This window comes from Nannobrachium achirus (genome assembly GCF_963921795.1).
Source record: "Nannobrachium achirus genome assembly, chromosome: 4".
Taxonomy (NCBI): Eukaryota; Metazoa; Chordata; class Actinopteri; order Myctophiformes; family Myctophidae; genus Nannobrachium; species Nannobrachium achirus.
In genome coordinates, this window is record NC_137813.1 from 47151813 (window position 1) to 47168036 (window position 16224).

Genomic DNA, 16224 nt, shown 5'->3' on the forward strand with positions numbered 1-16224 from the left:
TTCCACACAATAGCTGTATATGAAGCTTGCTTTTAAAATCATGTTTTTGGATACAAATTACTACATAATGAATGAATCTCCAACATTTTAAAGATTCGTTTTTTGGGCTTTTATGCCTTTACTGGATAGGACAGTAGACTGACAGGATATGGGGGGAGAGATGGGGAGCGACATGCGGCAAAGTTCGTCTGGATTGGGAATCGGACCGGCGACACCGCCTGGCATTCATGCCTATGTGGCAATGGCTAAGTGGTATGCGCCTGGACCAGTAGGCCAGCGGGCACCTGAATCCCAAACATTTTAATAGTTAGACCAGTTATTGACTTCTACTACAAACTCATAGGCACTCACAGAGCTAGTAAATATACCACTAACTCAGGTGACTGAGATTTATTTTTGAAGGTCAACAAGGTTACAAACTTGCTTTTAGATGCCTCATATTGCATCAGTTAATATTACTGCCTTTTCATTTTATGTACTGTATACAGTATGTATGTCACTTACTCTCTGTAAACATTGCTTACATACTTACTACTTAGTACTGTATTTAGGCGTTTTAAAACCAAGGAACTGCTTATCGCTGCCCCCTAGTAAGCATCAAAGGAACGACACCCAAAAGGAACGCTGCAACATGTCAATGGCCCATGAATGAATAAAAACATAGAGGCAGAAATGGCAATTAATGAGAAACATCATTTTTAATCCTTCTCTAATTTCAAGGCTTCGCATTTAAATTAGCTTGCTTTTGAATATAGAGGAAAGGACATAATTCAGTGCATTCACAACAGAAGAACAAGAGCCAATTATTTCAAATGAAAAACCTTCACTCGTTATCACTAGCGTTATAGTGAGCGAGGGTTACGCCCTTCAATTCAAAGATGAAGACATCAGAGTTGGGATACTGGTTATAAAGGAGTGGTCCAGAGACCTGGGTTTTCAGGCGACCTCCTCCTCTCCCTCCTCCTCGAACTCGCCCTCCTCGGCGGTGGCGTCCTGGTACTGCTGGTACTCCGACACCAGGTCGTTCATGTTGCTCTCCGCCTCTGTGAACTCCATCTCATCCATGCCCTCGCCGGTGTACCAGTGGAGGAAGGCCTTGCGGCGGAACATGGCGGTGAACTGCTCCGAGATGCGCTTGAACAGCTCCTGGATGGCCGTGCTGTTGCCGATGAAGGTGGCGGCCATCTTGAGGCCGCGCGGCGGGATGTCGCAGACCGCCGTCTTCACGTTGTTGGGGATCCACTCCACGAAGTAGCTGCTGTTCTTGTTCTGCACGTTGAGCATCTGCTCGTCCACCTCCTTCATGGACATGCGCCCGCGGAACACCGCCGCCACGGTCAGGTAGCGGCCGTGGCGCGGGTCGCAGGCGGCCATCATGTTCTTGGCGTCGAACATCTGCTGGGTGAGCTCGGGCACCGACAGGGCGCGGTACTGCTGGCTCCCCCTGCTGGTGAGCGGGGCAAAGCCCGGCATGAAGAAGTGCAGGCGGGGGAAGGGAACCATGTTGACGGCCAGCTTTCGGAGGTCGGCGTTGAGCTGTCCGGGGAAGCGCAGGCAGGTGGTCACGCCGCTCATGGTGGCGGACACCAGGTGGTTGAGGTCGCCGTACGTGGGCGTGGTGAGCTTGAGCGTGCGGAAGCAGATGTCGTAGAGGGCCTCGTTGTCTATGCAGAAGGTCTCGTCTGTGTTCTCGACCAGCTGGTGGACGGAGAGCGTGGCGTTGTAGGGCTCCACCACGGTGTCGGACACCTTGGGCGAGGGCACCACGCTGAAGGTGTTCATGATGCGGTCGGGGTACTCCTCGCGGATCTTGCTGATGAGCAGGGTGCCCATGCCCGAGCCGGTGCCTCCGCCCAGGGAGTGTGTCAGCTGGAAGCCCTGGAGGCACTCGCAGCTCTCAGCCTCTTTCCTCACCACGTCCAGGACAGAGTCCACCAGCTCAGCGCCCTCTGTGTAGTGACCCTTGGCCCAGTTGTTGCCAGCACCGCTCTGGCCTATTACATAGAGAAGAGATCCAGAACTCAATGAGCTGACCGGTCATCATATCTCAAGAGTTAAATGAACACACAGGATTTTACGGTGTACCTAGTCTCGCGAGCCAGACTGTTGACCTCTGTGAACTTGGCACCCCATGATTTTTTGTGCTGAATTGTGCCGTAAATTTCATAATTTATGCTGGTAGCATTTGTGAGATATTTTACACAAAAGAAACGGGGGGTGGAAGGCTCAGCAAACCTAGTACTGCTCCTCTACACGCCCTCTGTAGGGCCCACCGTACTGCTGCTAAATTCTGCTAATTCATAACCATATCAAAACAAATATATATAGATATTATTATTATTAATTAGAGCACATCCAGCACTAAAGAATGAGACCGATTTAGGGACCGATTAGTGGGCTCAGCAAACCTATTACTTAAATAATCTCAAAAATGATACCAGCACAAATTATGACATTTACGGCACAATTCAGCACAAATCGAGCACTAAAAAATGACACAATTTGTATTCATGATTTGACCTTTTTTTTCATGGGGGGCCAAGTTCACAGAGGTAGACTGTTGTCTCCCACAATTTTCGAATGCTTCCGTCATGCAGTCTGGAGCACGGAAGCTTTAAAATGATCAAGCGATAGCGGATGTGGCCTCCTCCCCACATTTCGTCTCAACAGTCACAAAAATGTATCTGAATAATGAATATACTGTAAATAAAAATATCTAAGCATATATAGCTTGCTGCTAGCATATAGCATTTGGAGATTGTGGAATAGTTGTCTGGCTCCACGAGACAGTGTACCTAACAGTAAGTACATGATCATACACAGGGTCTCATGTGTGTTCAGTTCTGAGACAAGTTTCAGTCGACAGCTCCTGTCATGCTGAATTCCCCACACTTACCAAAGACAAAGTTGTCAGGCCTGAAGATCTGGCCAAAGGGGCCGGACCTGACCGAGTCCATTGTGCCGGGCTCCAGATCCACAAGGACAGCACGAGGCACATACTTTCCACCTGAAGTGGATGAGAAATTGATCATCAGTGGTGTATTTATATCAAATCTATGAAAGTCGCCAATCATTTGCTTTGTATTCCTTGTAAGACTAAAAAATAATACACTGTAAGCATCATTAAAATACTTGCATATAATAATTGCATGCCGGTGTCGTCCTCAGTAAATAGCAGATCTAAAAGCTCACAACGCGTCACATCCGTGATGCGTTGTGAGCTTGTATATCTGCTATTTACCACAGGCAACACCAGTGTTGAACTAAGTATAACTGAGGATGTAGCTAGATATACCGGTAGGTGTATGGAGACATGGCTAATAAAGGTCTAAGATTCTATACAGGTGTGTACACGCGTACGCACGTCGCACGCACACACACCCACACACAGCATCAGGGACGTGCTGGGCCCCTGATTCAGCCCGGGAAAAAGAGTTGGAGAGGCCCTCATTGCGCGCTATAGAGAGATCTCTCTCTATAGCGCTGCAGCTACTCAAAGATTTGCCATTTCAGATCATGACAAGTGACAAGCCAGTGGGCCAATTACATGAGTTATATTTCGTCGTTGTCAGGTGGAAACCTTGTATGTCCAAAACGTTTGTTTTGTATTTATCATTTTAAAAATGATTTAAACTAGTGAAAACAGCCGATCTACAAGGCAAGCACACAACGCCTCGCGGTGTGCTTGTAGATCTGCTGTTTTCACTACTTTTGTGCAACGGCCTTGTATGATGAAGCAGGGCTTTGCTTTGCGAAAAAATGTATACATTTGAAACTTGGAGAGACAAGGTTTCTGCCCGACAGTGACGCTTTACTTTGTTGGCCGCCCAGCCCCCAAAATGGAACGAAGGCCGACATATTTTTCTAATGGCCGGCCTGGACCGGGAATGAACCGGCCGTTCGGGAATTGTCCCGCTTTTCCCAATGGCCAGCACGTCCCTGCACAGCATACTCCCTATAGCTTAGCCTTTCATAAAAGTACCTGAGGCCTCGTTGTAGTAGACGCTGATCCTGTCTAGCTGCAGATCGCTGTCTCCATGGTAGGAACCAGTGGGATCAATGCCATGCTCATCACTGATCACCTCCCAGAACTGAGAGATGGAGAAACACAAAGATGTATTAATTTGTTTTAAGCAAGGTTTACCAGCAGAAGGAGAAGGCTAATGCACGTGCAAATCAATGAAAATCGGATGAGTCACCCTCCTGAGGTAATGTAGCTGCACTGTGGAAATATATTACACAGGGGTCTTCAACAGAGGGACCGGGACCCCTAGGAGGTCCTCAGAGTTATTACAACGGGGTCTGCCAAATATTTGTTTTGATGGAGAACATTAGTCGGAAAAAAAGCCGATCTACAAGCTATGGCTATTTTCAGGGCGTTGTAGAGGGGAAAAGAGCAGAACAAAGTACAGAGCCAATGATCAAGTTGACTAAATTGAGGGTTTAAAAAGTTAACGATCTGAAAATACACATTAAACAACAACAATCTATGAAATCAATGGAAAAGTATAATCTGCAATACAATTAAGTGGTCCCTGCTTCATCTCTCTCTCTCTCAGGCAGCTATGGGGTCTTTGGGCTGCAGACCATTGAAGTTGAAGACCCCTGGATTAGAAAAAAACAGGCCTTTTCTACCAACTTGGAATATAGGTCACTTGGCCACTATCAGAACTAAAGATAGTATTCTACATCTCAGGGTTAAATAGGTCACAAGCTATGCTACACTTATATGACATCTTCACAATGGGTAGCTAATTGCACATAAAATGTCTGCAAAAGTAGATTTTTTTATATAATGTATTTGACATGCAGCAGTCTGTTTGCTATTGATATAATGTTCACAGTTGAATGAATGGACATATCATAGTATAGTCCTAGCCTTAAATGGCTGATGCTGATATATGCAATAGCCTACACATTTCATGCAATATCAGCCATTCTATAGATAGGGCTAGGCTAGTCGTTGCGTAATCCGTGCAAAATTGTCGTTGCATGTGATTTTATAAGAACACCCATTCGGGCAGCAGAAAAACTAGAGCATGCAATTGGCTCCTTAATTATAATATTTCAACATGTTTGCACGACTGCTTGAAGAAGGGTCGACATTCTATAGGTTTCTAGATCTAAATACCGTAATTCAGGATGAATGACTGCTTTCACCGTGAAGCCAGGGCTCCTGCATTGAATCATAAATAGGCTAGTAGGCCTAGTAGGCAGTATTATTCATTGATTCCAAACCTATATAGAATAACTGTGATTGCCTCCTACCTTGGCTCCGATCTGGTTTCCGCACTGGCCAGCTTGCAAATGCAAAATTTCGCGCATTTTGGATATTAACTGGAAAGTGGATATGTGATGATGGGATAATCAGAGACCGGATTGATCAGCGCAGGCTGAGAGGGAGAGTCTGCAGACCGACTGCTTGCCTGGGTGTACAACATGCACCGCCTCTGTTGCCAGATTTTGTGAGAGATATAAGCAACCTAGCTATATGAAAACAAGACCAAATGAAGCGACATCACATGACCTCCGCGAAGTTGGGATCCCATATGATGAAAAAACATACCGGTATACAAATTTTGTCATTCTTTTAGTGCTGTATTTTATAATTTGTGCTGGTATCATTTTTTTGATATTTTATTTGGTTCGAAATCCCGCCAAAAATTCTTTAGTGCTGGATGTACTCTAATTTGTGCCGTTGAAATCATCAATTGTGTTTTGATATATATTTATATATAAAAATATTGTTATGGTTATGAATTAGCAGAATTTAGCAGCAGTACAGTTCAGAGCCCAATAGAGGGCGGTATAGAGCAGCAGTACTTATGTAGAACATAGCAGCAGAACAGTGGTGGTGTGTAGGATATCTAAAAAATGATATCAGAACAAAATATAAATATAAAATTTACGGCACAATTCAGCACAAATCCAGCAATAAAGAATGACACCATTTGTATATATGTTTTGTTTTCATCATATGGGATGCCAACTTCACAGAGGTGGCCACATGACATGAGTACGTTTATGTCATATTTCCTTTCTTCCAATTAGCAATTTATCATTTATTTATTTTTATAAAAATGAAAAGAAGAGACTAAAGTAAATGAAAAAGTTAAAGTAAAAAAAACACAGCCTCCTCACGCAAAAATGAAATAAATAAATCTGAAGGTGGTTCTGCGACTCTGCTGAGAAATAGGCCTACATTAATCTGGGAATCCTTGATATGCAAATGTTTATTCTGGTTTTAATAAAAAAATGGAAGCAAGCCCAAATAACTACACTTTAAAAACAAGCCCAAATAAGCAACTACTATAGAAACAAGCGGAAAAAAACAAACACATTTATACAAATATTTACAAGCAACTTTAGCCAAAAAAAAACAAGACCAAAGTCGCTTATAATAAGCAGACATGGCAACACTGTCCACCGCCTCTAAGAGTTGGTAGTGCAACTTGACGTCATTCATCATCCCCATGGTAACCAAAGACTGGAGGAGAGAAGGGAGGAACCACAGCCCGTGGAGATGGAGGATAGAAAGGATGCCGCACCTATATCCACTCACTGTACTGGTAGCCTCCTAATGTTCCATAGTGTCATAGTAAATCAGTGTCATACATATTTTGAGGAAAACCTGGAGACTGACATTCATTTATCGGTTCTTATGATCAAAATAAGAACATTATAATATTATGTGGAAAAAGAAAGTCCACAGATTCTTAGCATTGGATCATCAGTTCATTCATTTAAGGATGGGTACTAAAACAAAGATCCAGAGATCTTGTGGCTGACACATTAGCACAGCAGTCATCATATATTTAGGAGAATTATATATTACTAGAAGGGGCGGCCCAGCGTCTAGTCGGCGACCTGGCCAACTCGGAACAATGTAAATAGGGAATGAATGCCCCGCCCTTTAATGCAAACCCCATTATACCTGTTTTCATAGGACCCGTTTTGACCATCTGTCTGCCTGTGTCCATTTATGCCCATATATGGAGATATCTGTATCTGTCTGTCTGTCTGTCGGCGTCCATTTTATGTCCATATATGGAGATCACTGCAGTTATAGTTCTGGGTCCATTTTATGCCCATATATGAAGATATCTGTCTATCTGCGTCCATTTTATGCCCATATATGGAGTATCTGTCTGTGCCAACTGTGTTGCAGACACAGTGCCGGTTCCCCCTTTAATGCAAACCTCATTATACCCATAGGACCCGTTTTGAACATCTGTTTGCCTGTGTACATTTATGCCCATATATGGAGATATCTGTATCTGTCTGTCTGTGTCCATTTTATGCCCATATATGGAGATCTTTGACCATCTGTTTGCCTCTGTCCATTTATGTCCATATATGGATATATCTGTATCTGTCTGTCTGCAATCCATTTTATGCCCATATATGGGGGCATTCATTTTATGCCCATATATGGAGAACGCGCGTGCCCGTGGGACGAACGGTTCTCGAGATACGCGGATTACATACATACATACACACTCACAGAGATTTTTTGTTGACTCATGTGGCGTACGTGATGTCAGAGCCTTTTATGAAGTGATGTCACAATGAGTCAGAGCTTTCGCCGATTTCCTCCGGAACAGCCTGATGTCAACAATCAACCCCGCATAAGGAGATTCCGAACGTTTCGCGCCGGTTCGGGAAAACCGTGCGTCGGGTCGGGTCGAGACCCGGCACTGCACTCCGTGCCGCGGCGGGGAACGCGCGTGCCGAGTCTGAAGCCGGTGGGACGAACGGTTCTCGAGATACGCGGATTACAGACACACAGACAGACAGACACGCAGAGACTTCTCGCATTTATAGATAGATTATATTAGCTATTATAGTAATGCGCAATTGCTATTTCAGCTCTTTTGCAAGTATTCTCAAATTTAGGCCTTGGATACAGTTTACAATAGGCATAAGACGCTCTTATCCAAAGTAACTTTTACAGAATGACTCCCCCGAAAGAGAAAAAGTAATGTAAATATTGGGACTGACAGGCTAGCCTGAGTAATAGAAACTCTCCCTAAATTGCTCTAATTTAGGCTAGACTAGAATGTCAATGTAGCCTTGAGCTGTTTATCCACACCAACAGTGGTGGAAAAAGTACTCAAATCTTTTACCTAAGTAAAAGTATCAATACTGCAATGTAGAAATACTCCATTACAAGTAAAAGTACCAAAGTATTGGCATCAAAATGTACTTAAAGTATCAAAAGTAGAAAGTACGCCTTACACAGAATGTCTCTTTTCACAAGTTTTCAAATGTATAAAAAAATAACAGATCTACAAGCTCACAATGTGTCAGATCACGACGCATTGTGAGCTTGTAGATGTGTATATAAATGGTGCATTTATATAGCGCCTTTATCCAAGGCGCTTTACAGAGATTGTGTATTACATTCACACACACACGCACACACACACACACACACACACACACACACACACACACACACACACACACACACACACACACACATTTACACTGATGTTGGAGGAAGCCATGCAAGGCTCCAACCTGCTCATCGGGAACAACTAGGGGTTCAGAGTCTTGCTCAAGGACTCTTCGACACTAATTCTGGGGGAGCCCGGGATCGAACTGGGAACCCTTCGGGAACCCTCCGTGTTCTAAGACGGCAACTCTACCCCTGATATATACTGCCGTATATAGGGCTGAAGTGCTATGTTTTGTGGTATGTTTTGTAATAATAATCTAAATCTACAAAGTAACTAGTAACTAAAGTTCTCAAATAATTGTAGTGGAGTAAAAAGTACAATATTTGCCTCTGGTATGTAGTGGAGTAGAAGTAAACGTATTGAACATTTGAATATGGAGATCAATAGATGTCTGTATAGAATACACAGCATATTTTGCTGTAGGCAGGTTTAGAGATGTACTGTAATAGCAGTGGATAACATGAAATAAGAGTACAATAATTGTGTAAAAATAGACAAAGTTACGCTGAAGTTACCATGTAGTTATGTGAAAAGGTAAGAGTGTATTTGTAAAGCATCATCTAAGAGTATTGAGAAATGACAGATGTGACAATGCAACAGTATTAGGTCAATAAGGAAGAAACACTTCTCTATAAAGTTCCAACGCTGGCAGGTAGCACAGATTTGTCAAAACAATGGTTTTCTTTCATTAATATTCAAAGTTAAAAGAGACTTCACCACAGAAAATGAAGGCAATTATATTTATTGCAAAACTGTACGAGTGAATAGAATATTTGGTGTGGGGCTCATTGGAGGATTGGATCAGAAGCCTTGGATCAGACCCTGTCTGATGGAAGGCAGAGGGCTTCGGTGCCTGTCCCCTGTAGATAGGGCCTGTCCTGGTTGGTGCCTGCTGCTAGGCGGTGTCGGGGACCTGAACAGATAGCACAGGTGGAGGCACAAGGAAGGTGGAGGCATAATTTTAAAAGAAATGTCATGAGTTCGAGAGATCTGATTGGAACAGAGCCAATGAGTTGATGGGGGAGGGAATTTAGAAATGACAGCTGGTTCAGACTCCCAGTTAATTCAACAGTGTTATTGGTGTGAAGTGGTAAGAATGATGTTTGTGATGATGAGTTATGTAGCTTAATCAGAAATGAGATGTTACAATGCAACAGCTTTACCTCAATGGGGAAGAAGCAGTTGTCCATGAAAGGAAGTTGCACCAGCCAGGTTGCAGAGATTGTGATGGCAGCTGCAGAAAGGGGGTAACAGAAAAGGCAGGAATAGTGTGACATGCCCAGCAGGGATGATGTGAAAGTAAAACAAGTTATATGTTTGTTTTTTTGTTGCATCAATGTCAGTTATATAGATGTAGAAATGACACATGTAGCAATGCAAAAGCTTACCTTAATGGGGAAGAAGAACATCCTTAAAAACCTGAAAGATGTGAATTGTGTAAATGACAACCAATATGCAATATATGCAATGTATGGAATGAAGTGTTTGTGAGACTGTAGTTTGTGTATGACATGTATAATGTACATGATGCAGTGTATATTACACAGAATGTAAGCACGCATCATATGAAAAATGCTGTGTGTGTGTGTGTGTGTGTGTGTGTGTGTGTGTGTGTGTGTGTGTGTGTGTGTGTGTGTGTGTGTGTGTGTGTGTGTGTGTGTGTGTGTGTTCAACAGTGCTATTGCAGCGTGTGAGTATGCTACAGACACCAAAACACACTGACATGTAGGGCCTATATATATCCTGTGTGAATATATGCCAAACATGCAACAGGTTTCTAACAAGTTATTCAGCCATCGACCAATAGGGCTTTACTTCCTGTTTCCCAGGGGCATGCAATGCTGCCTCACACACACACAGCTCTTTAGTTGGGACATATTCCCACAGAAGGCAGACACAGGAAAACTAAAAAGCACTATTGACTGACTCACGTCAAGAACAATGGAAAGCCGGCCGGTGCTTTCCTATTAACCTAGTTTGAGACGGAGAGAAAAAATAGAGTGCTTTACTGAGAGTGCCGAATCACTCTCACATCTTTCACAAAGGAATGTAACAAGGTTAAAAAGCCTGAGGACTTTAATCTCTGGAGTGGCTCTGTTGGTGATCATGTCTCTACCAGAAGAGGATCTTTCATGTCCCATATGCTACGACATCTTCACAGACCCTGTTCTGCTGTCATGCAGCCACAGCTTCTGCAGGGGCTGCGTGAAACGCTGTTGGGAGACCTCAAGCCTGCGTGAGTGCCCGGTATGCAGGAAGAAAGCCTCGCGGTCCAGTCCACCGTCCAACCTGGCTCTGAAGAACCTCTGCGAGGCCCACGTGAAGAATAGGAGGCACAGCTCGGGAAAGGAGGTCACTGTCTGTGACCTCCACGGGGAGCAGCTCAAGCTCTTCTGTCTGGTGGACAGACAGCCCATCTGTGTGGTGTGCCAGTCCTCCAAGCTGCACAAGAACCACGACTGTGCTCCTATAGAGGAGACAACGCTGGATTGTAAAGTAAGGAAGCTCACTGTGACATTGTGTTGTTGCTAATATGAACGCAGACTAACTAACGTAAGGTGTAGGCCAGGGTTCCCCAATTAGTTTTCCCCAAGGGCCAAATTATGTCTAGGATACCAAGCTGAGGGCCACAACATTGCAGGGGGCGACGGTGGCGTTCCCGCTACTCAGTTCAGATATCGTCGTTGTCGGGTGAAAATCTTGTATGTCCAAAACCGTTCGTTTTGCATTTATCATTTTAAAAATGATAAACTAGTGAAAACAGCCGATCTACAAGCACACAACGCCTCGCACCGCGAGGCGTTGTGTGCCCCCCGTGGTCCGCAATTGGCCCGCGGGCCGCCTATTGGGGAACCCTGGCGTAGGCCCTGAAGGCTGGAATGCAGTTTGTCCGGTATAAGTACAGTATGTGTACTGTACTGTATGTACCTTTGAGAAAATTGGTGCTGATCTGATTATAATTATATACTTATGATGAGGAGGCTTATTGGCTATACTATACCCATGAATGATCTATTGACAGGGGTCCCGCGGGGATCTACTCTGTACTGGGCCCCCTCCTTTTTTCCATCTCCACCCAAATCTCTTTGCTGATAATTGCAGATGTGCAAGCTCACAGCGTGTCGTGACATAATGCGTGAGATTGTAGATCTGCAATCTGTGTTGTTTCTTCACCTATCAGGATTCATGTGGTTAATCTCATTAATTTATTTTCAGGATGAAGTCACCACAACCTTGGAGAACCTGCAAGATCAACTTAAAAACCTCAGTAGAATTCAAAGGAACTCTGGGGCCATTCTCAGTCACATAAAGGTATCTTTTTTTTATATGTCTTACATTCAGTGCAAAAATAATTGCAAATTTTTATCTCAGTCACATTTAACTTTTCACTCCCTTAGAACCAGGCACTGGAAACACAGAGATTAATCAAGAACCAATTTGAGCAACTCCACCAAGCTCTCTATGAAGAAGAGTCGGTCAAATTGGCCGCCCTGAAAATGGAAGCAGAGGAGAAGATCACAGCAACGAAGGACAAGATGTCAGAGACTGCGGCAGAGATACTGTCTCTCACTGAAACCATCCAAACCCTGGAGGAGAAGCTGAGAGCCGATGACATGATCTATATGCAGGTTAGCACCGCAGGATATTTACACAAACAGGGGTGTCGCACCAAATTCCGGGCCCTGGGTACAAGGATTCACTGCGGGCCCCCCATGAATGTTCTTCACCCATTTAGACTGGGAACGTATTATTACACTAGTTTGTGCTTTAACTATTGAAAAATAGCAGATATACAAGCTCACAGTGCGGCACCGAGTGCCACGCCATCTCAAAATATTTAGTTCCAGGGACCCCCCAGAAGCAAAGTTTTAGTTACAAATGTTCGCTTAAAAAATACATACATTCAAAGATTTGCACACATTTTCACAACTTTTCAAAAATAGCAGATCTACAAGCTCGCAGCGCGGCACTCGGTGCTGCGCTGTGAGCTTGCATATCTGCTATTTTTCAATAGCTAAAGTATATAAAATAATTAAGGCCCCTTGGGCCCTAATAACTCAGTCCCAACCCCCACCCCCCCCTTGTGACGCCCCTGTACACAAACTTCACAATTACTTTTCAAACAATCTTCCCAACTTGACAGTATCTTTGCTTTTTGCAGAACTTCAAAGCCACACTTAAGAGGTATGTAGTTTTTCATGAATCTTCTTAAAATCTGATATGCTATGTCATTGAGAAAAACATTTCAATGCAGGATGAATTGTCATTACAGAGGCAACAGCATGAAACACGGCTCAGAGAATATGCCCGGCTCACTGATTGACGTGTCGAAGCATCTGTGCAACCTCAAGTACAGAATCTGGGAGAAAATGCACGACCATATTCAATACAGTGAGTACAGTATTTTCCGGACTATAAGGCGCACCGGACTATAAGGCGCACCGGACTATAAGGCGCACTGTCAATGAATGGTCTATTTTCGAACTGTTTTCATATATAAGGCGCACCGGACTATAAGGCGCACATAATAGACGCTACTGTTGCGTTATGCATCCAACAGATGGAGCTGTGCTAAAGGGAATGTCAATGTCAATGAATGATCCATATATAAGGCGCACTGGGCTATAAGGCGCACTGTAGTTTTTTGAGAAAATTAAAGGCTTTTAAGTGCGCCTTATAGTCCGGAAAATAAGGTACACGTATAGCCTAAAAATACAATTTGGTGGAGGTGATACTGATAGTAATGTATTCAAGTAAATTGCATTGGTTAAAATAGTAAGATGATATAAGGCAAACCCTTCAGAATATATGTGCAAAGTACTGTCCTTAAGTACAATTTTCATTCATTTTACTTCTACTCCACTACATCTCAAAGGCAAATATTGTACCTTAATCCACTACAATTATTTGAAAACTTTAGTTACCAGTTACTTTGTAGGTTTAGATTTTTATTACAAAACCACTTCAGACCTAAATACTTTGGCAATTTGAAAATTGCCAATCTACAAGCTACAAGCTTGTAGATCCGCTATTTTCAAAGGACCTTCTGCATAACGAGTAGTTTTACTTTAAAGTACACTTTGATGCCAATACGTTTTTTACAAATTCTTGAATACCACACCTGTAACAGACTATTTCTACAACAGGGTATTTATACTTTCACTTATAAGCAGTGGCGGCCTTTGGTAAGTTTCCGCCTCCAGATTGTTAAGGCCGTCCCTGCTTATAAGTGAAAAATGTGAGTGCTTGTTCCATCACTGACCGTCTCCCTCCCTCCCCTCCTAGCCCCCTTGACATTGGACCCAAATACAGCACACCCATGCCTCATCCTGTCCGATGATCTCACGTCCCTGCACTACTCCGGCGGCCAGCCCCTCTGCTTCCCCAACAATCCAGAGCGCTTCCATGTCAGCGCCGAGGTGGTGGGCACGACCGCCCTGCGCTCAGGAAGTCATCACCGCTGGATTGTGGAAACGGGAAACAACCACGATTGGCTCCTGGGCGTGGCCTCTGCGTCCGCCCCGAGGGACGTGGAGGTCTCTGCCCGACCCGAGAACGGCTTCTGGACCCTGTGTTTACGAGACGGAGAGCTCAGAGCCATGACCTCCCCGCCGACGCCCCTGGCGGTGACCAGGAAACCCTGCCAAGTCAAGGTGAAGCTGGATTATGACAAGGGCACGGTGTCTTTCTTTGACTCTGCTGATGATACGCTCCTTTATTCGTTTACACACAAATTCACGGAGACATTGCTTCCCTATTTCTATACGCAAAGCACGTATCCACTCAAAATCCTCCCAGAGAATGTGTTTGTCACAAAGTTGCATAGATGAGAGGATGACTGGCGTCATGTTTTGATAAACTGTCAAGTCAAGGCCTGGGCCACAGGGTAGTGGTCCAGGCATCTAGGCTGGTAATCCAGCCCTTGCAGCGTCGCAGGTTCAAGTCCCGATGCCGACGACCTTTGCTGCGTGTCACCCCCCCATCTCTCTCCCCGTTTCCTGTCAGCCTACTGTACACCTATCAATAAAGGCAGAAAAAGGGAAAGCCCAAAAAATCTTTAGAAACTGTCAACTCAATGCTGCAGTCTTTAAAAAAGCATGTCACCTTGTACAAATTGAATGAAGAATTGTAGGTACAGTACAATACTATTACACCATTGGCCTCACATTACCCGGACAGCAATCATATTCACTTTATCAGGAAAGGTAAGCACAATCAAATGAATTCCAAAAAGGTAGTGGATAATTGCTTGTTGTAACCCCTTACTTAAACTTAGGCATTTACAGAAAATTGTGGAAAATTGCAGATCTACAAGCTTGGCTATTTTCGTTGAAGAGTTTGTTGTAGGGGTAAAACAGAGGGGCCAAGTATAGACCTTTAAGGAGCCCGGTCAACAAAGTATAAGGTTTAAGTTGTTAAGTGATGTAGCCTGTGGTGGAAGAAAACGTATACATTTTTTATTTAAGTTAAATACTCATTGTAAGTGAAAGTCTGGTATTCAAAATGTACTTGAGTAAAAGTACAAATGTATCAGCATCAAAATATACTTAAAGGAGTAGTAAAAGTATTGAAAATTTCGAAATACCCCAGTAAAGTAGAGTAAATGTACTTAGTTACTTCCCAGGACTGGATGTAACATTGGAAGGTTTTGCTACTGTTGTTTAGTCTTTCCTTTCCTTCATGTTGTACTCATATTGTACACATGATGGCAGCCTAGTACTTCCTAATTCAGATCCAGTGGTGGCTGGAGGGATGTTGCCAGCAAGGGATTGCAGAATCAATTTAAAGGATCAATGCAATGGCCATTTCAGTGGATGAATGAAATCATTATTTAATTGAAAGAAATATAGGCTACTTTTATATAGGCTTGTGTGTCTCAATCATGTAGGCTAAAAATGTTCTAAAATGGATCATAGACAAAAGCAAAGCTTTTGTTCTCTCAACCTCATCATTAAAAAAAGATATGTCCAAATTTGTATTTGTTTACTAAAGTGTAAAAAATTTAATAAAATACAAAAGATCTGTGAACCATGCATTTGTATCCTTGTTGTGCAGCATGTGTATGGCCTACATATGATATTTAAACCTTTATGACTTTATGCAGACGGTGCTATAATGGAAGACAGGGTGTTATTCTCCTCCTTTTTGGTACACAAAGAGCACCTTTTGACACAGCTCTCGGGGAGGAAGGGCAGTTTCCCCAAACGGACAGGTAAATGAGTGGCTGGAAGTTGTTGCTGAATAAATATTAGCACTTTGGCTATACACGTGTGCAGACACTTTGTTTTTTTATTGACTTATTACCATTAGTAGTTGGCCTACAGGTCCGTGTAATAATTGCCAGGTCCTTCATTAACTAACTCTAGCATCTGAAGGCACATGATATTTGTTATTTGTAAATTTGCTATTTGTCACAAAGTCTTGTGACATGTTTATGATGTTATATCAGTCTTATGACAGGAGGCTTCAAAGTGCTATGTGTGCATGCAGTTCGTCTCCATGTTTACTCACAGTCACATTTAGGAAATCATTCATTCAGTATTGTAATTAAACAAAAAAGGGCACACATTTGTTTTGTTACTTAGTCCCCAATCCCATACAGGACATCTGAGAGTTGCTCAGGGTCAGCCCAGGTTAGGTATATAAGGTCAACTTACGATAACAAACATTAGTTGCACTTGCACAGATTTGCATCGCATGGGAGGCATATCTACGTATGATGCATGAGGCTCCTTCAAAGAAATACCGTATGTTGATGATA

General features: G+C 43.3%; 2 protein-coding genes across 5 annotated transcripts; one reads left to right on the plus strand and one right to left on the minus strand.

Annotated features, from left to right (window-relative positions):
- Nucleotides 1-936: 936 nt before the first annotated feature.
- Nucleotides 937-5325, minus strand: tubb4bl (tubulin, beta 4B class IVb-like; the record flags this gene model as incomplete). 4 transcript variants are annotated; one of them, XM_080725028.1, is made up of 5 exons in its annotated part: nt 937-1056; nt 1915-1994; nt 2897-3007; nt 3983-4091; nt 5269-5325. In XM_080725028.1, 5 exons carry the CDS (start codon nt 5323-5325, stop codon nt 937-939), a joined length of 477 nt encoding a protein of 158 aa, XP_080581154.1. The 4 variants fall into 4 exon arrangements, with proteins under 4 accessions (XP_080581154.1, XP_080581151.1, XP_080581153.1 ...); XM_080725025.1 differs by having other exon boundaries at nt 937-1994; XM_080725027.1 differs by lacking the exon at nt 3983-4091 and having other exon boundaries at nt 937-1994; nt 2897-2999.
- Nucleotides 5326-10568: 5243 nt separating this feature from the next.
- Nucleotides 10569-14293, plus strand: LOC308282947 (zinc-binding protein A33; the record flags this gene model as incomplete). The annotated part of the gene is made up of 5 exons (XM_080723336.1): nt 10569-10958; nt 11861-12091; nt 12625-12647; nt 12736-12854; nt 13749-14293. The coding sequence occupies 5 exons, from the start codon at nt 10569-10571 to the stop codon at nt 14291-14293; spliced, it is 1308 nt and encodes a 435-aa protein (XP_080579462.1).
- Nucleotides 14294-16224: the final 1931 nt, after the last annotated feature.